General features: G+C 40.8%; 1 protein-coding gene across 1 annotated transcript in view; it reads right to left on the bottom strand.

The window, feature by feature from the left end:
• Positions 1-22,604, bottom strand: part of Heatr5b (HEAT repeat containing 5B) — a 77,670-nt gene extending 55,066 nt beyond the window's left edge. Inside the window, exons 1-16 of the mRNA XM_085833053.1 lie at positions 22,529-22,604; positions 21,405-21,549; positions 18,604-18,815; positions 17,787-17,895; positions 16,718-16,867; positions 15,192-15,363; positions 13,485-13,642; positions 11,767-12,016; positions 8,694-8,849; positions 7,898-8,148; positions 6,007-6,118; positions 4,683-4,835; positions 3,501-3,600; positions 2,760-2,869; positions 1,350-1,513; positions 258-433 (exon numbers count right to left, since the gene is read on the bottom strand). Of these exons, the coding sequence (XP_085689179.1) occupies positions 258-433; positions 1,350-1,513; positions 2,760-2,869; positions 3,501-3,600; positions 4,683-4,835; positions 6,007-6,118; positions 7,898-8,148; positions 8,694-8,849; positions 11,767-12,016; positions 13,485-13,642; positions 15,192-15,363; positions 16,718-16,867; positions 17,787-17,895; positions 18,604-18,815; positions 21,405-21,530 (2,399 nt within the window). The 5' untranslated portion in view covers positions 21,531-21,549; positions 22,529-22,604. The remainder of the gene's footprint in view (positions 1-257; positions 434-1,349; positions 1,514-2,759; positions 2,870-3,500; positions 3,601-4,682; positions 4,836-6,006; positions 6,119-7,897; positions 8,149-8,693; positions 8,850-11,766; positions 12,017-13,484; positions 13,643-15,191; positions 15,364-16,717; positions 16,868-17,786; positions 17,896-18,603; positions 18,816-21,404; positions 21,550-22,528) is intronic.
• Between the last annotated feature and the right edge of the window lie 74 nt (positions 22,605-22,678).

Raw genomic sequence — 22,678 nt, 5'->3', positions numbered from 1 at the left:
AACTTTGTTGGGTAAGACATGGCCCACAAACAGCAGGTACTAGATGATAGTGCACAGAGCCAAGTCTTAAAAGACCTTCAAGTTACATGGAATTTACAGCCAATTTATTTTATCATGTACCTATAAATTTGCCATTACATTTATGAGAGCATTTCTTAAGTTATAACTTTTGTTATTGTGGAATTCGCTTGATGGAAAAGTCTATTCTTAAATATAACTTATATTGACTAAAATTACTCCGCTAACGTTTCACTAACCTGTGCTTATAAGAAACATGTGGAAACACAACACCGAAAAGAGCCACAGATGCGTCAATTACTGAGACTCCGAGAGGGAGAGGACCCGGCACGGCTTCACCAGCAGGTATCCGTAGGTAAATGGAAGAAGGGTCGTGTTCCAGAGCCCCACTTCCAGATGCACTGTTTGGCTGGAGCTGTCAGAGAAGAAATAAGCATCATCCACAATCTACTTTAGGAAACTCACTCACTAAGCACTGGACACCAAGAATAAAGCAGCGGAAGAGCAAAACGTGATTAGACCTGACAGCTCTTAAGCAGAGGAAAATACAGTTTTGCCATTTAAAAAAATGTTACTATCAGAATCATCTTATTGAGTCATAAGGAAAGTCATGTTTCTCTTAAGCATTTTTTTACTGCCCACATTAATCTGAGAGCAAAATTGTTTTCATTGTAACAGAACTTACAAAAATGATTCAAAGCAGCATTTAACTTTTTTTTTTTTTGTATTGGTTTTTAGGTAGGTTCTTCCTATGTAGCCCTGGCTCAGACTCTCCATGTAAACCAGGTTGGCCATGGACTCAGAAGAGACCTACTCGCCTCTGCTTCTCTGCCTCTGCCCTTGCCTCTTCTTTCTCTCTCTCTGTCTCTCTCTGTCTCTCTGTCTCTCTCTCTGCCTCTTTGCCTCTCTGCCTGTGCCTCTGCAGCACTTGTATTAAAGGCATGTGCTACCATGGCTGGTTCAGTCTGGTTTTCTGTTTATTTAATAAAAATAATTTATTTGGTTCTAACTTGGCAATCTATTAACTCTCCTTTCTTCCTAACTTGTTACAAACCTAATAAAACAAAACACTAGCCAAAAAAAAAAAAAAAAAAAAAAAGCCAGTTAAACCTGAGTTTTGTCATTGCCACAGCCAAATATCTAAATACAATGACACTGAAATGATACATTTTGCCAAATTCTACCACTACCTTTAGCCTTTTCAGCACTGGCCCACCTCTAAGCTGTGAATGTGCGTGCGAAAGTGAAGTGAGAGCTTCTGTGGTGGCACAGGCTATCTTCTCCTGAAATGGATTGTGCTGGTGCTTCTGTGTCCTGGTACATTTCCCTACCTGGTCTTCAATGGATTTATGATCAGTCTCTTGAAGCCAGGAGCCCAGGAGAACGCTGTCGTCATAGTGGCAGAGGGAGCGAAGGAGGGAGGTAGTTGTGTTGGCCGAGTTGTCAGTCAGAGTGAACTCTGCCACCAGCTCTCTAAGAAGTGCATTGAAAGACCCTAAAATACACAACGGCAGAGCAGGTTGAAATAATTTTCATGTCTACAAAGAACAGCACTGTGTTTGACAGGAGTAAACTTAGTTCACATATCTTTGTAAAACACCCATACTGTTTTTTTTCCATTTCCTTTCTCCTCTCACTGTCCCTTCCCCACTCTCTCTCATTCCCACCAAAAAAAACAGAGTCTCACTACCCTGCCCCGCAGGCCTTCAAGTCCCAAGCTCAAGTGATCCCCTACTTCAGCCACAAGCAACTGAGACTACAGGCGCATGCTGTACTATGCTGATCCTAAAATTATATTAACTATTTTAATACTGATTTCCCCACCCAAACACTTGTGAGGAGCCTAGGGCTTCACAGATGTTAGGCAAATGCTCTCCCACAAGGCTAGATCTCCCAGCTCCTCACTTCTTAGTTTAAGGACAGTATACCACACAGGCTAGCCTTAAACTCACTCTGCAACCAAAAAGGTCTGAAACTTATGACCTTAGTGTCTAGGCCCAGCAAGTAGCTAAGATTACAGACCTGTGCCACTAGGCCTGGCATGTACTGGTTTTAATAAATAATAACAGTATTTTCCCTTTTATTATGAGGCAGTCTGAGCACAAACTAAAAGTAATAGAAAAATGCAAATAGTGAACAGAACCTTTATTTTAACAATATTAAATGCGACATGACATCATCGTTTATTAATAGTCAAATACATACAAACACTGAAGCAGGACCCATCAAAGTTCTTAGGCTTAGTTGTATCAGAGAGAAATTAATGGTTTGATGGTATCACTTTATGTATTTTATTTCTGCCAAGTAAATTCTTATTCTCCTTCATAGATACCTAAATATGCAGTATTACAGTGCATACGAAGTAACTGGGAATGGTGATTTAAACATAGACGCTAAGTCCAAGTCAGTTGTGTTTTTATGCACATCGTGTCAGTTACCGACTCTAACATGTAGGTGAATGCTCTCTTTACCTGAGACTCCTGATCTAGAGAACAGGTGTTTTACCTCTTAAGCCGGGCTAGAGTCACAGCAACATCATAATATATGTAAAGAGCTTGGGATAGGTGCCAAAATACGATGTAGAAGTCAATAAATATGAATGCCTTTACAGGAAGAGAAGTCAGATGGTGGCTACCTCTCGCAAGGCAAGTTCAAAGAGGAGTCCTGGTCACAACTCTAATACTACCAAGAACCCAGAGGCACACTGAAGAATCTTATCAGATATTGTACAGTTTATTTACCTTCATAAGTTTTTGGAGGTAATAAAGCCAAGATATCATAAAGTCTTAACCGGACCATTGCGGCACTAGCTTTCAGATGGGCTCCGTGGGCCTTAATGACAGATGGAATGCTACAATATCAAAAGCCAAGTTGGGATCTGTTAGTCGTTAGAACAAGCACTATGCATTAACAATTAACAAGGTCATTTAGGAACGCATTGATAAACCTCCAAAGTATACTGACAGGCTAATCTATTTTGTTTGTTTTATGATCAATAATAACAAAGCTAACAGAAACACTTCAGAATTCAATGTGTTTTAAATGACACCATTGATACAACTTTTAAATTCACTTTACAAATTTAGATGCTTTCTATATGAATTGAGAAGTACAAAGATGCTAACTACATTTTTATTTAATACATAAAATAAGGTGTCTGTGAAGATCAGAGTCTGAACCATTTAGTATGCACATACATGCTGGGTAGGCATGCTGCCCCATCTGAAATGCAAAGAGTTTCTGTTCAGAGGCAGAAACAGGATCCTCAGAGCAAGCTGACTAGCAAGACTAACAGCAATGGTGAGCTCTGGGTTCAAGTGAGGGTCCCTGCCTCAATATATAAAGTAAAACGTGACTGAGGAAGACACCCTACATCCTCTTCTGACCTCTACACATACGTACATGTGAACATGCACACACATATGCACTCACCACAAACACACCCAAATAAGGCGTTAGCTTCATCCAAATTGTTTACTTACTGTGACATCATGGTCATGGCACATTCGATAGGAGTCATTAATTTCCTAATCGCATCCTCAGTTAGCAGTTCAGGACAATGTGCAACAAAACTCCTCATGGCTAGAGAAAATATTTTTAAGATTAGAAAAATCCTTGTGAGCCCGAGTAAACTTTAAACATTAGATAGTAGTAAAGACATTTACAGTTTTCAATTACTACAAAATAGAAGGCTGTGAAGCCATGTCAAACTAAGAGCCAGGAACAACGAAAGAAAGAAAGAAAGAAAGAAAGAAAGAAAGAAAGAAAGAAAGAAAGAAAGAAAGAAAGAAAGAAAGAAAGAAAGAAAGAGAGAAAGAAAGAGAGAGAGAGAGAGAGAGAGAGAGAAAGAGAGAAAGAGAGAAAGAAAGATCAGAAAAAGAATGGAAACAGAAATGGAGGAGGAAGCTGTGTTAGAGAGATTTTGGAAAGGAATTCCGATGACTACAAAGAATGCAGGTTAAGGCAGGACTGGGGCGAAGAGATGCTCCACAGAGAAAGACTTTCTTTTCTCATACTTTAGCAGAATAGCTATGGCCAAGCACGCCTCAGCTGTGAGGAAGCACAACGGCAGCCCTGCCTGGCCACCTGACCCCGAAACGTCCTCTCCAACTCTGGGCAAGAAGCATTTTTTATGCTAGGAAAAACCAAAACAGAGCATAGGTCCGAGGACATTCTAGTTCCCAAAGGAAATAAAAGGTGAGCTTTGCCTGGAACTTGCTGACTCCCAAACCCACCCCACTGCATCCACCTTTTCTGAAATGCAGATGTCTGAACAAATGGTAACATCTGCACACTGCAAAATCATGCCCAAAGAAGTGATTTTCATAATGCAAAGGTCATCTCTGTCAACCTGAGGTTCTGTTTGTGTTGGATCTTTGCTAGATGAGAACTGTAACCACGGAAAATAAAGGTGCATGGGCCCCAGCTCCCCCTAAACACTGTAACTGAACTTCCTGAGTCTTGGGCTCATTTTTACTACTTAATAGTAGCAAACTGGAGTTATTTATACAGCTTCTGTAATCTGAGAGTCCATATATTTAACAACAGATACTAAAATAAAAATTTAAACTGATTTTTTTTCTACCATGCATATTTTAATGAATAATATCACTGAGTAGTAGCAGTATAAGAACTTCTGAACGTGCAGTGTTTTCTGTTCTTACCACAAAGAGCCCCAGCTCGACCTTCCAGCGTGACCTGCCAGGTAAAAGAATCCCCCCGGGCCTTCTCAGCCTCCAGTTCCTTTAAAGAGCGAGGGAACACGTTCCGCCACAGCAGCAACATCTTGGGTAGATGGTAACGAACAACAGACGGTCCTAGGCGAGACAACGAAGAATACTAGAATGCAGTTATAACACACAAAACAAATCTCAAACAAAGTGAGGCCCAGTGGCGTGGCAATGCATGCCTGTTAACCCAGGACATGGGTGTAGAGTCCATGGGATGTAGATGGCCCAGAGTCCGAGGTGAACTCAACCACAGAGGAGCCTGAGGCCAGCCAGGACACCATGAGATCCTGTTTCAATAAATTAAACACACCAAAAAAGCAGACCAAGGAGAGCAGAGAAGGACAAGGGCTCTGACATGCCCTCTCCCAGCCTTCCACCATGTCACTCTATTTCTACACTTAAAATTTACTTCACTTTCAGATTTTTTCCCAGTGCATAAACTAAGTGAGTACTAAGACACAAGAAAAGTTATTCTAAAGTATTGGTATTTTTAGTAACCATGCATACAAGGTGTTATTAAAATTTCCCTGAATACATTCAGAATGATGTATTCTACATTATCCATAATAATGTTTAGTGAGAGTTTTTCCATACACACATACGAATATGAACATATATACTTGCTCTTATGCATACATGCTCCTGCATTTGGGGGCAGTATGTGGTTAGTTACATGGAGAAACACAGTGTTTACATTCCTAAGAAATTCATTTAAATAATAACAATAAAATACTTACCATAAACCATAAACTTCTGGAAAAAGTTACCACTTTGTTTTCTGTAGAAAACAAGTCAATATAATGCCTGCTAGACAGACTTCAAAAGAGTGAACAACATCTTAGTGTGTACACACACTTTGTGGGAGCAGGTACACTGACAAGTGTCTATAGTCGTTACTGCAATCCGCGCTTCTGTCCTATGCATAAGGCTAAACTTTGTATCCATGATTCATCACAGCATTCAGGAGAGCGAAGCACATATGCACCTCTCCCCAGAGCACCAACAGGAGTGCAGAAACAGGACTCTGCCACTATCAAAACCCTGATTCCACTTCAGGTAGTCACATTTCCTCCCCACAGCCTCACTCTCTCTGTAACTCCAAGCTAACTCCATTAGCTGTTCTTTTGGGAAAGGTGAAACTTGAGAAAAGTTTGAACTAAAAATGTAATTACTAAAATGAGATATTTTCTCCCAAATAATAGCTAAATCTGCTCTATAGTACACCCTACAGGTATGGAGTCAGCTAGAATGCTTATACCTAAAGTCATGAGGGCTCCCAGAAGAAGCCAGCCAGCCTGGGTACGTTGCAGGGACAGCCTGCTGTTTTGGGCAGCGGTTCGTAACAGATCTTCAGCAATGCTGACCACCATCTGCAAGACAAGTTTTAAACTGGATTTTAATTTAGAGAAGCTGATGAAAAGCAATAACGAAACAGAGAGCTTGTATATGTTATTAAGGATGAGGCTGCCCTTCCTGCTCTTGTTAACAGCTCTTGCTACCAGCCGAAGAGAAAGCTACTCTGCTCCCGTCACAGCTGACACCTAGGAGAGCAGAGTGTGGTGGCTAGAATAATCTCCAGAGCCGCACTGCCCAGGCTGCATCCTAACTGCACCACAGACTGACTTTCTAACAATGCCAACTTAACCTCCTGCCTTAGTTCCCTCCTTGGTAAAACAGGAGTGTTAACTTCTCTTTGCCAGGATCAAGCACGTTACTACAGGACTAAAACTGGTGCTTGCCTAGGTAACCACTTATTAGATATAGTACTTACTGGTACCACCATCCTCATCTTGAAGGCCTACGATGCATCTGCCTTTAAGCTACTCTTACAGAACCCAGAGCCTGGATGGAGAAGATTCAGGGAAAATGAAGGAGAACATAGCATACGATTAAATGGTAAAACAGGATAGACTAGATGATGACAAAGAAAGCTACCATAGACCAAGTAGCTTTGAATGAGAATTCAGGAAGGAGATTGATCCTGGGCCTGAAAGCAAACAGGTTGAAGTTTGACAGCGTGAATAAGAATGTTACTGTAAAGAAGGCCAGAAAGCTAAAGGCCATGAGAAAAACCAGGAGAGTTAATCTGAGCACAACAGGGGGAATTCAGAATGGAGAGGCAGGCCACAAAGTATGAGTTCTAATTATTTGTCAATCTGACAGAAGATTCTATTTTATTCTGAGTACCAGGTAGCCCCTTGGAACCACTAGACAAATGTGGAATGATGTGAGAAACATGGAGACAGAGAACTCCAAGAATGAAACACAATCAAAGTGCAAAGATGATGAAAGTCTCAGATCCTCAAGCAGCAGGTGGATGGCGCATAATATGCCAGAGAAAAGCACACCTTAGAACTGAAGCACGTACCCAGCCAAGCTAAGATGCAGACAGGGTTTCTACACAAACTTAAGATTCCTAGAGAACAGGATAGTATTTTACACTATGGTATATATGATTGTGTGTATGTGTGTGTGTGTGTGTGTGTGTGTGTGTATGTGTGTGCATGTGTGCATGCGTGTGTGTGTTATACTATATAGTATATATGTTACCTAATATATACACTAGAAAGAAAATGAGGGGAAGGAGTAATGACTTATTAAGAACAATTTAACTTCTAACTATTGTCAAATACTAAATATGACAATAAAATATTCCTTGCCACTTTTAGACATAGCAATGTGATTTTTTATTTTTAAAAACTGACAGAACACCAGGTACAGTGGCACCTACCTATAGCCATATTACTCAAGAGGCAGAGACAGGAGGGCTGCTTAAACACTGGAGCTCAAGCCCACTGGGCAACATAGCAACACTCAGATACACACTTAAAAAAACAGAAATAAAGGTTCTGAGCTGTAAGTGATCATTACAGAAACTGTAACATGATACTATACCCAGAAAACATCCCTACTATCCCTAGGAGGACTATTACTATCTATAACTATAACTATAACTATAACTATAAAACTATAACTATAACTATAACTATAACTATAACTAACTATGCAGTGTTAGCTAGGGTCTGTGAACTGTAGTTTACACTTCCGACTGCCCTCTCATTGCCCAGCTCAGCAGTAAAGGCAGCAGCACTGTAGTGAGGACAAAGCCCGCCTGTGAGCCTGTGAGCTTGCTGACATCTGTGTCCTACCTTTCCTTTGGCATGAGGAATGCCCAAAGGACACTGATGCACTCCACCCAACAAGGCAGCCATTGCAAAACTGTATCCACTAACAGCTTCTGGGGATGTCTTGAGGTTGTTGAGCCGTTCTGCACACCTATCCAGAAATGGTGTCAACTGGAAGGGCAGTGCCACAGCTACACAACGCAGACACCAGGCAGCAGCAAGCCGAGCAGCCATGCTTGGGTGAAGAAGCACTGACGTCACAATCTCCAAAAGTCCTAGAAAGAAAACCTCAAAACCTTACTCCTAACCAAACAAAAACAATGTCAGTATAATTTAATAAATCAAATAACAAGCCTCATAATTTCACAGTTCCCCAGCTTTGCCAACAAGCATATATGTGGTTCATAAGTAGTAAAGTACTTTAAAGGAACACATTGCATGAAGAATATAATGTAATGTAACGTAATACAACATAATTCAATTGCATCTAGCAATATATAAAAGTTGAAGCTGGGAGCATTGGCTCACACCTGTAATCTCAGCACATGGAAGGCAGAGACAAGCAGATTTCTGATTTTGAGATGATCATCTATACAGTGAGTTCTATGCCAGTTAGAGCTACAAAGAACCTCCTTCAAAATGTAAAAGAGTTGCTATAAAATTAATTATATTAAAGTCTTCAACAAATTTTGGTCAATTAGAATCAATTTTCACAGCTGAACTCTCTCAAAACTTTCAGTATTTTATTCCAATCACTGTGAAGATTAATTTAAATAAAGCCCAAAGATCTGCTAGTCATGATAATGAGAGGATGCTGTACCTATGGATGCTTCCTGAATAAGAGGAGAGGCGGTGGCATTCAGGCTCTGCACCAGGCTCCCAAGCTCCTGCAGGGCACAGACCATGACGTGCTGGCTGGCTGCAATGTCTGCTGTCCCCGATTTGTTTTCACTGCTTGTATCGTTCACTACTGCTTCTGAAAACACAAGACCAGGCATTTGATGGGTGAAACAAATCGTGCTAATTGCTTGGCTTTACGTGGTCTGTATTCTTTTTCATACCATTTGATTCCTGCATGCTGAAAACTATGCAGTTTATTGCTTAGTGGCAGATTAAATAACTAGGAACTAAAGTGAGTTGGCTTTAAACTTTTTAGGGAAAGAGGTATGTGTGTGCATAGTTTGCACGTGGAAGCCTCAACTTGCTGGAGTTAGTTCTCTCCTTCCACAGTTTTCCTAGGAACTGAACTCAGGAGGTCATGAAGCTTAGTGGCAAGTGCCTTTAACTGCTGAGCTACCCTACCAGCCCTGAATGGACATTCAAACGCTGTTGAACAGAGTCACAGCGATGCTAGGATACATTGTGTGTGTGTGTGTGTCACACACATGGAAGATGCATATATAAATAAGGAGGAGCAGGAATCCCTGATGTTTTACAAAAGTAGGCTCAGAAACATGGACATACTTCAGTGACAAAGAGCTTGCCTTGTACGCTTGTGGTCCTGGGTTCAATCCCTAACACCACAGACAATAAACACAAACAAGCCAGCAACAAAGGCAGACTTGGGGGTACAAGACTTGGGCTCTAATAGCAACTTCATGTAAGTTCTGTGATGGGCGCGCTACTCGACTCTGCTATAGCAGAGTCTTCCTCATCAGTCTCAAAGGTGCCTGTGCTGACGATGCATATATACAACTCATCCCGTTTCAGGACATGCCTAACAAATAGCATGTTAGTTGTTAATTATTATTACTACTCCTGCTTCAAGTGCTCCAATAGACTGGCGGCATCACTGTCAAATTACTGACCAGAGAGTGGATTCGCCAGGACAGGGGCGTAGGTTTGATGGGGACGCCCCTCCCTGCTCCCACTTACTTTCATGCCTCTTCCCCAAACCTTTAATAGCCACAAGAATTAAAATGTGAGACAACTAAATATGCCTTGACAAACCACTACTAATTGAGAATACCTCATGGTTCATAAATCCCTGATATAATCATGGTACTTAATTCAGTAATTAAGATTATTTTTTAAGGTCAAATAGCTAAATTACAGCCATAAAACTAATATTTCTTTTTTTTTTCCAGGTTTTTTTTTTTTTTTTTTTGAGACAGGGTTTCTCTGTGTAGCCCTGGCTATACTGGAACTCACTCTGTAGACCACACTGTCCTCAAACTCAGAAATCCGCCTGCCTCTGCCTCCCAAGTGCTGGGATTAAAGGAGTGTGCCACCGCTGCTGGCAAAACTAATAATATTTCCATGACAATAAAATATTCTCTTTTTTTCGTTCACCGTGAACTGATAATAAAGATATACAATACAAAATGATAGTCATAACTCTTTATGGTTATTCCTGGACTGGCAGGCCATGAGCTCCACTTTGAGCTACTGCATCCAGCGTGCTAGTTTATGCCTGCCACTTAACACATGCTGCTGACACTGAAATACTTGAAGCAGCATGCGAGTCTTCCTCCAGTTGTCAATATAGGATAGATTACTCCTTAACTACATCTAAGAAAATACCTCATTAATCCAAACACCCTTTCATTAATAACTTTCAGTTATCTATCCCTATGTATTTAAAAACTTTAAGTAAGCTATTAAAATGCCAAAAAAAGCCAAACTGAAAATTTATTTTTTTCATGCTATAAGACAATTAAGTGATTATTTTTTTATGTGGTATATCCTTATTTTTAAAGACCTCTTCTGGGCAATATAATTTACCTCATTAGAAATTAGTGCCTACTTCTAATGGTGTTAAACCTAAACTGTCACACAGCTTGTACCTTGCCTGACTCTGGTCCTGAGTGCAGTATAAACTACAAAGGCAGGAGCTTCGTGTGGCTCATTTAGAGCTTGCTGCTGCTCTCATAGCTCAGATACTTAGTGATACACAGAGACGGGGAACAGCTCCTTTCTGACCAGGGTTTCTTTCCTGGGCTTCAGTTGAGGATAAAGTTCCAGTCTGAATGTCCTATAGCACTGGAACATACCTATGTAGATACAGTCATGTCTCCACAGGGAAACAGCTAAGAGAGAGGATATTGAGTGTTTCCAGCAGAGGTGGTTCGCTTTTGATGTGGTGAACAAACCAAATACCCTGATCCGAACATGACGTGTTGTAATAAGCACTAAAATGTCACATTAAATCCCCAAATAAAAACAAGTTTATGGGTCAAATACAATTTTATCTAAAATATTATTTCTTAAAATTATGAATTATTGACTTTTCGCAACATGTCCTATAAGCGGTTATAGTTATCTGTAACTATTACTTTCTACGTCTTCATATTAGGCCTATTAGAAAAGAGAAAGAAAAACAGGAAAAAAATATATATTTACATAATAAGAGGCTTCAAGCAGGAAAATTTCAACAGATTATCCCACAAAAATAAAAATACACCAGTGCATTCTGGGAGACTAAAAAGTAGCTCAGGCAGTAGAAAAAACCCAAACCTAAACCCAAACCTTACCGACATGCCGCTCAGTTTAAAGCTTTGTTTCAATACAATTATATGCTGCTTTAATATTTTTTTAAAAATCACTCAGTAAAACTGACATAAGGAATTGGAACAATGGCTCAGAGGCCAAGAGCACTGGCTGCCCTCTGGGTCTGTGCCAGCACACACATGATGATGGTTCACAGCCATCTGTGACTCAGAATTAGAGGTATCTGAAGCCCCTCTCCTGACCACCACAGGCACCAGGCATGCATATGATACACATGAGAGGAAAATTACAAGTTTGAAGCCAGCCTGGGACACACAGTGAGACACTCAACTGAAACAGGAAGGAAAGGGGGAAGAGAGGCGGGAGGGAAGGAAGATAGGAAGAAGTAAAATAAATGTCTAGGGTCAGCAGCAGCACGTGTTATGACATCAGGTCTCACTTACCCACAGCTTTCATCTGCTTTCCGATTGCCTGGCAAATTTCCTTGGCAGCTGCTATCTGTGCTTTCTCACCTAACAGACTGCCCACAGTAGCTCTGAGGATGAAGGAGACACATCGCCTGGAGTACACAGCGTCCACATGTGTTTGTGTTGCTCGAGGATGGGAAACCAGATCCAGTACGTGGGACAAGAATGTGGCAAAGCTACGCTCCAGCCACTGGCCACCCAGAGTTGTCACGAAGACAACATAGGCCTAGGAAACACATTAAGACACAGCTTTAGGTACCTCTGCGTCGACGGAAAGCAGCACAGAAAACGACAGCCAAACAGCGATGGAAGCAAACACAAGTTAGACCTGAGATTAAACAGCAGAGATAAACTTCACATCTTTTTACAACTTCTACCAAAGGAATTAATGGTAGAATGTTTGAATGAAACAATTCTTTTTGTTTGTTTTTGTTCATTTGCAATCAGAGTCTCATGGAGCCTTTGCTGGCCTGGAACTCACTATGTAGACCAGGCTTGAACTCACAAAGAACTGCCTGCCTCTACTAGGATTAAAGGCACGTGCTATTATGCCTGGCTTGAATACAAAATTATTGAAAAGAGCCAGGCATTGTATTGTGTGCCTGTAATCTCAGCCTTCAGGGGAATCACCTCAAGTCCAAGGGCAACCTGGGCAACAGAGTGAAAGACTATATCTAAAAATCAAAGTCAAAACACCGTAAGAGTCTCAAGGACAAGTGACTCATGAAGAAGTAAAGAGAATGTGCTAAGGTGGACAGCAAAGCTAAACTCAGTCAGGATCAGCAAAGTAACAACTTATGGAATGGAAGTTACCATTGCAAATAGATACTAAGAGCTGCAGCATTCTTGCCAGAGTTCCCTGAGATAAGCAGATGGCTTCCACTTTACATTTTGTGTCAGGGACAAGACACCTTCATGGTGATGCTAAGACCACGAGCCATGCAAACTTACTAGATGGTATCATATTTGTAAATATTAGTTATTATTTTGAAATTATAATTCCAAGTCATATTTGATTTTATAATTCATTACAGATTAGTCACTGACAAATCCAATAGAGGCATAAATCAATCAAATCACAAGGCCTATGAAATCTAAGTTCGTCTAAATGTCTAAACTAGTAATGTCTAAATTTAGTTCTAAACAAAACTGTCTTTCTTTATTATTTTTTAAAGGATTATATTGTATCTAGTTTCACTTTTTGAGACAAAGTGTCCATGATGGGACTTAGGCTGGCCTTGAACTAAAGATCCCCCTGTCTCAGCCTGTGGCCTACACTACCATGCTAGGCAAAGCCTACTTTATAACTTATTTGTTGTGAAATAAAATTTGAGAATATTTTTTAGCTATTTATGTACATATAGTAAACATAGACATTTATACATCAAGAATTTACTTGTCAGACCAGGATCTAGCTCAGTGGTATGGTATTTGTTTGCCTAGGATGTATAAGGCCCTAATATCAATTCACAGTACCCCCACACACACACCTCGAAAGACACATAAGAAAAAAGGAGAATCTACCATTACTTATAAGTATGCGATGAGATTTGGAATCTGGATTTAATCCATTCATTGGTAAAAAAAAAAATGTTTCAAAGAAAGCAGGCTATTAAAATGTTCCGATTTGCTCTTACGACAGTCTTTCATGCAATGATCCAGACAGAGCCCGCTCAGGCATGTGCATTACAAACCTGTGTCACACCAACTCTCACTTCCCGATTAACAGACCCTCCAACTTTCAACATTTCTCCACCACTCTTTAGGAAACCCGACCCTCCGCGCAGAAATCCCGTGGCCATGAGTTCTAAGACTTCATCGAAGGTTGCTCGCTTCACGTTTTGCCGCATGACTTTAAGGAAGGAAAGGAAGGTTAAGAGCAAATGAGTTTACGCAGCACGGACGACTAATCTTTCCAATATTCTAGCTCAAATGTTCTAGGAATGATTTTAAGAGTATTATTATAAGGACAAGGTCAGTGTCTTATCAGCAAAAGCTTGATTCATTTTTGAAGCAAAAAAAAAGCTAACTGGAAGGAGCTAAGACGTAACCACTCGATGGGAACAGTGGCATGATGGGGGTTATGCCTGCACAGCACAGAAGAACACCAGACACCACTGCAGACATGCTGACAGCTCTTACCCCAACTGACGACACAAAGAACCTTTTCTTTTCTTTTTTTCTAAAGATTTCATTTAAAGTTTTACTTATGTCTAAGTGCATGTTTCTTCCTGTCTATAGGCCCTATGTGCAGAGGACAAAGGAAGGCATCGACTCCCTGGCACTAGAGTTAGAGGGTTGGTAGTGAGCTGCCCAATATCTGTGCTGGGGTAAGAAATCAGGCCCTTGGGAAGAGTAGCAAGTACTCTTAGCTACTGAGCTATCTCTTCAGCCCCAACAAAAACCTGCAGTTACCAGTGTGTTAAACTCCAAGTATGAAGTTGCAGATGACACAATCTTTCACATACAGAAGTAAAGATGATCCCTAAAAGCTCTGTGGCGAGGCAGAGCTTGTGTTTACGTATACAGGATGTGGAACTGATGTGTGGGTTTTAGTTTCATACCTACTCAACAGAACACTTTTTTAGAACACACATTACATAATCTCTATAAGCCTCGTTATAAATTAAAAAATATAAATTTTATGAGTGAGAAAATTCCTCATTTCTAAATGATAATAACAATGATATTTACAATTCATGGGGCTTTTTTGAGAGTTAAATAAATTATACAGTAGAGTTTTTACATGGCAGGTAAAAACATTACCTCACCAGTATCATACAATGAAAAGCATATCACTAAACTGAACCTCAAACAGCTAATAACTGTGAGGGCTGGGACATAAACCTATAGCCCTCTCACATCTAATTATTTTCTACCCTGTAGAGTTCAGGTAAGGTGAGAACAGCAGAGCTCAAGATACTCAGCGCCTGCTACATTATTTCTTCCCACTGTTATGTGGACTGGTCATAATCATCCCTGAAATGTCTATGGAACTGGGAATCAAAAACAAAGGCACTATACAATTAGTGCTGCCCCCAATACTGACTAGTAATGTTCAAGTAAGACTGAAGGATAGCACTGTGGCATAAATGGAGATCTATGTTCCAGAGACTGAAGGAAAGCAGCACATAAGATGCCAGACTCCTATAATCATTATACAAACCATTTCATAAGTATGCCAATAATATGCTCAGTGCTAACGTGTATACCATTATCACACACACACACAAAAGTATCAGGGAGTGTCATTTAGGTTCTTTTGTATGATGAAAAGGGCATCTCACAATTTAAGTGCCTTTAAAGTGGCCTCCATGAGTGATAACTAATTTAGGAGAAAGCATTTTCTAAACCTTCGCATACCTACAATAGTTTAATGCAGGGTTAGCCAGCGACAATACCTGTTGCCTGTTTCGGCATCAATGCTGTAGCCATGACTGTTCCTAGTAGTTTAGATACTGCGACTCGTACCCCATAATTTGAGTTTTCCAGAGCCTTAAAACAGAGGGTAGCTACATTTTCTAGTTCAGCAGTCCACATGAACACAGCTTCATTCTGTAGTTCCAGAAGGCACTAGGATTAAATACAAGGCAAAAAGTAAATTATATTCTAGGACTTCTATTCCACACATGGAGTAACACAACCAAACTGATATTCTCCCGAAATACCCAAAGAACTGGGCAAAACAGGTGAACAGTTTTCGAAACTGCGTACCAAGCAATGGAAGGACATTGTTCTTTAAGGAGAAAACATAATATAAATGGTTAAAATTCTAGAACTAATTAATGTAATCCACATTAGCAAACTAAAAATGAAAAATTTTATGATCATTTCCATAGATGTTAAGAGAGCAAATACAACTAAAACTGGGGAAGTTGGATTATGTCCACCATGCCACTGTCCTATTCTGTGCAAGGTACTGCCACTACCAAAGGACTCTTTCTAGCAAAAGACATAGGATCTCTCTATATTTTCTTATAGTTACATATGAGACTATCTTGCAATTATCTCAAAGTAATGCATTTAATAACTAGCAACAACAGAAATAACACAAGAAACAGGGTCATCAACACACACCTGTTGTCACAGCTCTTGGGAGGCTAAGGCAGAAAGATTGTCTGTCTGGGGACAATCTGAGCTACAACACAGTAAAACCTGTCTTGGACAATAAAGTTTTGACAAAAATCCAGTATATATTCTCAATAAAACATCTTGGCAAACAAGATTCAAAGGCGCATTGTTGGGCTGAGAATGTCCTGCATGGGCTCAGGCACTGTATAACTTGGTCTCTAATTGGTAGCTGTTTGGGGAGGCTTAGGAGGTGTGGCCTTGTCTAAGGAAGCATGTCATTAGAGAAATGAAGGTTAAATCATGAGATAATCCCATTTGTTAGTCAAGATAAAAACTGTAATTAGCAAATAATGGTGAAGATGTAAAGCAATAGAAATCTCTTACATTAACAGAAGCAAAAAGGCAGAAAACTAAAACCATAGAAGTACTTAGAAAACAGGTAGTTTCTTTAAAAGGTAACCATAAGTCTTAGCCATTCCAAATAAAACACACTGACACCAATAAAAACAGGCCCACAAGACCCCTGCACACTGGTCTTCACAGGAGCTTTTTTGGTAATGGCCAAAGCTATGTAAAGGAAGGAGAAAGGTGGAACTGGACACACAACCAAGCGGTTCTATACAACAGGAAGGTGTGAACCTCTGATACATGAACATAAATCTCAAAACAACTGTAGTTCAAGCAGGAAGCCACACATCCACACAAAAGTCCATGCCACATGCTTCCATCTGTATAACTCTAGAAAATGCAACTAACGTGCACAAACAAACAAAAAAAGCTCGTAATTTAAGAGAAAATTAGCTATTTAAGAGCAAATGCCATAAGGGACAATGTTACACACTGGCTGGGTACTAACCTTGGCCACTGCACATCGGACGGCCATCGACCTGTCAGTCAGGAGGGATCGAGCATTCTTGTAAATGTCGCGGTGAGAGGAAGCTGCTGCGCCACCCAGTCCGGTCAGCACTTTCTGCAGACTCATTAAGATCTCACTTCGCCCTTGAGACTGCACGGGACCACAAAGCAAAGCTTTAGGACCACATTGTCACACCAATGTCACAATTAATAAGAACATACAGAGGCACAACAATTCTCCAACCTAACTGGCTTATCTCCAAACTGAGACACTACGGAGAAGCCCTGAATCAAAAATTCTACGAAGGATCTGAAATGTAAGGATAAATATTAATATCATCTGAGAAGTTAGTTCTCCTGAACAGAAAACTGAGGTTGCACGCTGGGGGCGTGGCTCAGTGAAGGAATGTGTGCTACCCCCTAAATTTAGTTCCAAGTGCCCCCAAGAGTTATATCTGAGTCTTGAGCTTCCTCTACATTACCATTCATCCGAAGTTGACATAGAAACTATAGTGAAACTGACAGCACAAAAGAATTCACCTGATACCATTGTGAGTTTTGAATTCTGTTGTCTTCAGAAATAAATGTTGAGTCTTAAACCCTGTTACTTGTGAATCTGACTATAAACAAGGTAGTTACAGATGAAAACAAATAAAGACGATGCCATCCTGGAGTGGCTGGTCCACACCGGGGAAAAGCCAGCACTGTGACAATCACCAAATGCAGGAAAGAAGAGCCTGTGAGAGAAGCATGGCCCTGTGACACTTAACCTGTAGGTGTGCCAGCTATGAGCTAGAAACATCTGCACAGTGTACATCAATGGATTAAGGCAAACATATGAAAGTGATATATTAGCTACGACACAAACAGTGTCGACAGAAAAACAGAATTCTGCAAAAACTAACAAGTAAACCTACTTGTTTAAAAAACAATGGTACCCGCTCCCAAAATTAAGGAGATGTGATAATCTGAAATTCCTTTCATAGCAACAGAGCAAGGAGCACAGCAACAGGACAAAACACCTTCAACATGCAATGGGCAAGGCACTAAGCTCTTGCTGTAAAACTCACCTCTGCACTTTTCAGAGATTTCAACAGATTGTTCACTGTTTCTGGAAATGCACTGCCCAACATCCTTCCCATCTTCTCATAGAAGGCTCCAACACAAGCCACTGCTGCCCTGGAAAAACAGTCTTGCTGCTCACTTCTACAAATGGCTCATTGGGTAGAGGTCTATTTCCAGGACCCACATGGTAGAGAGAACCAACTCCCACCAACTGTCCTCTGACCTCCAGATACACAACATACAACACATACACACATAAAGGTACAACCATTTTAAATACAACTCATTATACCTTTCTGATTTAAAAAAAAATAATTTCTATTTCTCTTTAGCATTTTAGGGTCAACGTAACCTAGTTGCCAGTAAACGTGTAAGCAAAGCGGTCTCTGCCTCAGCTACTTAAGTTTGTCCATCTGGTGTAAAAGCAGCTCAATGCGCAGGCAGGTCTGGACTCTACGATCACCTCATCTCTTTAGCTGGATGGATAGTTCAAGTGGACTGGACTTTGCGCATTCCTGCCCCCTTCCCTCAATAACTCTTCTCTTTGCCTCTGAGGCAAGGACAAGATTTCCATCCGAATTGATTGAAATGTTCCTTACACCACAGCTCACACCATACCAGTCTCCCGGCTGTGTCCTTAGACTCGTGGTGAAAGGCATGGGGAAGTTCAGCCCCCCTCCTGAGACCGAGTTAGAACTTCCTGTCAGTACTATAGTTCAGGTTCCACCACATGGGTGGGGTCTTTATGATATGGAGCCCCTAAACTACTGGAAAAAAAAAAAGCTAAAGAGAATGCCAGGGTTCCTGTAAAAGTGTACTTACAATTTTGTTGGTAAGTAGGCTGCAGTGTCGTCCTTACTTCTGATAATGTCATTACATTTATCTAGTGTTTGAAAAACTGTGTAAGTATCCCCAATGCTATAAAGGGCTGCAAGGTTTTTAGCTAACAATTTTCGAGTAGGTGGTCCCGGTGAGCTGCTTATTAATCCAGTTAGTTGTTCAACAAGTTTTTTCTGTTTTTCTTTTACGTCTGTCTGTTATTAAAAAAGAAAAAGAGCATAATTTTTCCTTTGTTACCCTTATTGTTTTCTAGTAAAAAAATAAATAATACATATAGTGTTCTAACAATTAAAATCTGTATTCATTAAGCATAACTCACAAAAGAAAACTTTTACAAAAATGAAAACCTTAGTAAGAAATGATCCAGTCTTTCCTATATTCAATCCTCATTCCCTTCAATGTCTACGTTAGATTATAACTAAAGTGATTACTGTATGAGCCAGAAGTTTCCAGACCACCCTAATAAGTTAAATCACATAGTAGACATATAGATGACTGATTTCTAAGATTTCCTCTATCAAAGCAGATGCACTTGTCCATAAAGTTATGAGTTAGCAAAAGAAACCAGAGAAATTTTGAATAGATATAAGAAACAGAACATAATTCCAAGATTTATGCATAATCAATATCTAGTCAATATCACCCATTTACTTAAGAAATACCATGCAGTTCCTACATGCCACATACTAATCTAAGGCTCTGGGATCAACAGTGCACAAAACAGACAAAGTCCTTATCCTCATGACATTTACATTCTGGGTGGGGGGCAGAATATAAGTATGTGAGCAAACATCCCTCTCTAAGGTGAAATGGTAGCTAATATCCCAGGAGCCGGAACAAGATGTGCAAAGGCTTTGCAGATGAAGTAAGATTCACACATCTGAGGACATCGAGATTAGGTGAGCTGGATGGAGTAAGAGAGAAATAGTCAAAGATGAAGTCATAAGAAAACAGATGATGGTACAGATACACTGAAGAACATGAAATTTATGCCGAGTGACAAGCAGAGAAGGGTTGTATTCTAAATATTCTGCCCAATTCATTTTGACCATTCAAACTATGGATGCCATATGTGTATATATATATATATATATATAGATATATAGATATATAGATAGATAGATAGATAGATAGATATAGATATATATACACACACACACACACTCACACACATATATATATATATATGCTATGGTGAGCAATTAGAAAGCTACTATAATAACCCAGATGAGAGACACTGAAGAGGCAGATGATGGGAAATAAATGAATTCTAGATATGCTTGTGGGTAACTCTCTTGACAGTTGCCAATCAACATGATATAAGGGAAGGGAATGACTTTAGGGGGTTGGCAAAGGATAGATTTGAAATCAATAAATTGGTTTAAATGTGTTAACTCAGAGATGTTTGCATATGTGTGGAAAGGAAAGGAGGGTAGAGGGAGGAAGAAGGAGAAGAGGAAAGGGGGAGAGAGAGAAAGAGAAAGAGGGGGAGGGAGGATATGAATGGATCTCATGCTAGCCTTGAATTCATCACATAGCTGGGAATGACTGTGAACCTTCCTTTGGAAGGGAAACAACAAATGCCTAGTTACAGAAGATTTAAGAGACCAAAAAAAAAAAAAAAAAAAAAAATCTAGTTAAAGGTTACCAGGGTATCCGTGTCTTTCTATTACTGTCTTTCTAGCAATTAACATGATTTTAACAGGCAGCAGCAACAACAGCACATAGCACGAGTGTACAACGGCCACAACAACAGGAAAAGAACCTGGACAAAACCTGAAAGCCAAGGGGGAAACCTAAAATGGATTCCCAGTCTTTCAGGTGAGAATCAATCTGCACCTAGAAATAGAAGGACGTCCTAGTTGACTGCCCGAGGATAGACTGGAGTACACCCATCATGCCCAGCATTTCGGCACTCAGGCAGCTAATGCAGGACGGCTGGATGTTTGAAGCCAGTCTGGGATACACAGTGAGCGGCAGGCCAGCCAGGAATAACTAATAAAACGATCAAAGTAAAATCAAAGCCAACAAACAAACGAAATCTTCTACCCTCCTTTTCTTCATTCTAGAAGAAAGCTAAAGGCTTGCTTTCTGGGGGGAAAAAAAGAGACAGGACATCTTTGAAGAAGAAGGATCAGGCACAACTGTGGGCTGAGGTCACTGTACTAAAATAGGAATTAAGGGAATGTTTACCTAATGAATGTAAAAGTCTTGAGGCTCCCTATCCTGATTCCTCAGTCCCACACAATTATCCACATTCACTTCAGACAACAGAGTAAGAAGGCATCTTCTAGGAACAATTGGCCTAGAGAAACATACTAGGATAAAGGTCAGGACTAGCTTATTGTGACATTCAGTTTGTAAAATTCACCGTTTCCAGAAAACCTTGTAGGATTCACTCTTACATCTTCTCACTTGAGGAAAGCATCTAATACCAACAAATTAAAGAAAACATGTACAAAACAAGCTTGGATTAAAGAGGCTGTGTAGGAAGTAAAAGGCAAAGGAAAAAAAATCTCTTATCACAGAGACCTTTCAGGCACTGATGATTATAAGTGATGTTTTAATCCAGTCACATTGCGCTGCCTAGACAGATATGAAGCATGCAACAAGCAGGACGTAGACAAGGTTTGGGTTTTATTGCTGACTAAGAGAAGGATAAGGTAGAAATTCCCATAGTATAACATCCTCCAATTCCTTAGATGAATGACTCATAACATTTTCAAAACACAATGCTTTCAATTTTCTTTATATCAACCTACGGTGAGGTGGGCAATGCTTACCTTGTTTGCAGCAACTAGGACTTTATCAAGAAATCTTAACCATTCAAAGATGAACACTGGTCTCTTTGCCTCCGTGATCTGAGCCAAAGCTTCTTCGTTTAGCAATAAACTGTGAGCTAGCTCCATTATTGATGTTAATTCACACCTTAAATGAACAGATTCGTTTTTTTAAAAAAGAGTAAAATATATTCTAAGGAATTTTTAAATTTATGTGTAGGAGTGTTTTGCCCACATGTATGTATGTATGCATATATATATATATATATATATATATATATATATGCACCCGTGTGTGCCTGGTGCCCACAGAGGTCAAAACAGGATGTTAGCTCCCCCTAGAACTGGAGTTACAGATGGTTGTGAGTCACCTTGTGGGCGCTGGAAATCAAACCCAGGTCCTTGTCAAAAGCAACAAGTATTCTTAATCACGGTGTCCTTTCTCCAGCCCTTACATGTAAGGATTTCTTAAATACTAAATGTCAAGTTTCATAAATGCAACCACTAAGCTTGGGAAAGAAAGCGTGGTTCCACTTCTCATTAGAGAACTAACTTTGAAAGGACAATGATAAAAAAACAAAACAAACAAACAAAAAAAAACTGGCGATAAGAATGGAATGAAAGGAAAATGTAAATACTGCAAAAAAGGCATTATTCCAGGGCGGTTGTTTCCCTGTCAGAACATAGGCTACTAACTCATTCTACCATGAGAACCCCGAAGCACCGAGCTCAGGCGTCTGGGGAGCTTTCTCCGCCACCCGTCCCTCGCCACCGGGACCCAGAATAGTGACCGTAGGGTTCCGATCGGCGGAGGCGGGCCCCACGGGGACCCTGCGGCAGGGGCGCCCAGGGCAACCCCTCGCCCCGGGAATGCAGTGCTCCGGGTCTGGATGCACCGGGCCGCTCCGAAGACCCTAACAACTGAGAGTCTGCTGGAAACGCAAACCGGGGTCCCCGGGCCGCCCTGGGATGTCAGCCTCCCGTCGCAGGAGTCCTCGAGCTGTCAACCCGGAGGCTGAGGATCCCCGGCCTTAATACTCGAATTCCCTCCTCAGCCCTCGGAAAATGTCCGGGGACACAGGGATGTCACAGCCTGCAGGCTCTGACAGCGCGCGAGACCGCCTCACCTCCAGATCTAGTCGGGGCCGAGCAGCCAAGCTCCGCAGTGCCCAGGGACCCGGATGCCCCGCCTCCCAAACTCCGGCCCTCAGGAAGCCGGGAGACGACGCATGCGCGAGACGCAGGTCCTGCGCACCGGCCCGCCCCCACATTCTCTT

Source organism: Mus caroli, unplaced genomic scaffold, assembly GCF_978045245.1.
Source record: "Mus caroli unplaced genomic scaffold, Mus_caroli_1 scaffold_18, whole genome shotgun sequence".
NCBI lineage: Eukaryota > Metazoa > Chordata > Mammalia > Rodentia > Muridae > Mus > Mus caroli.
Note: the sequence above shows the minus strand (reverse complement) of the source record. Positions and strands in the feature narration are given on the sequence as shown.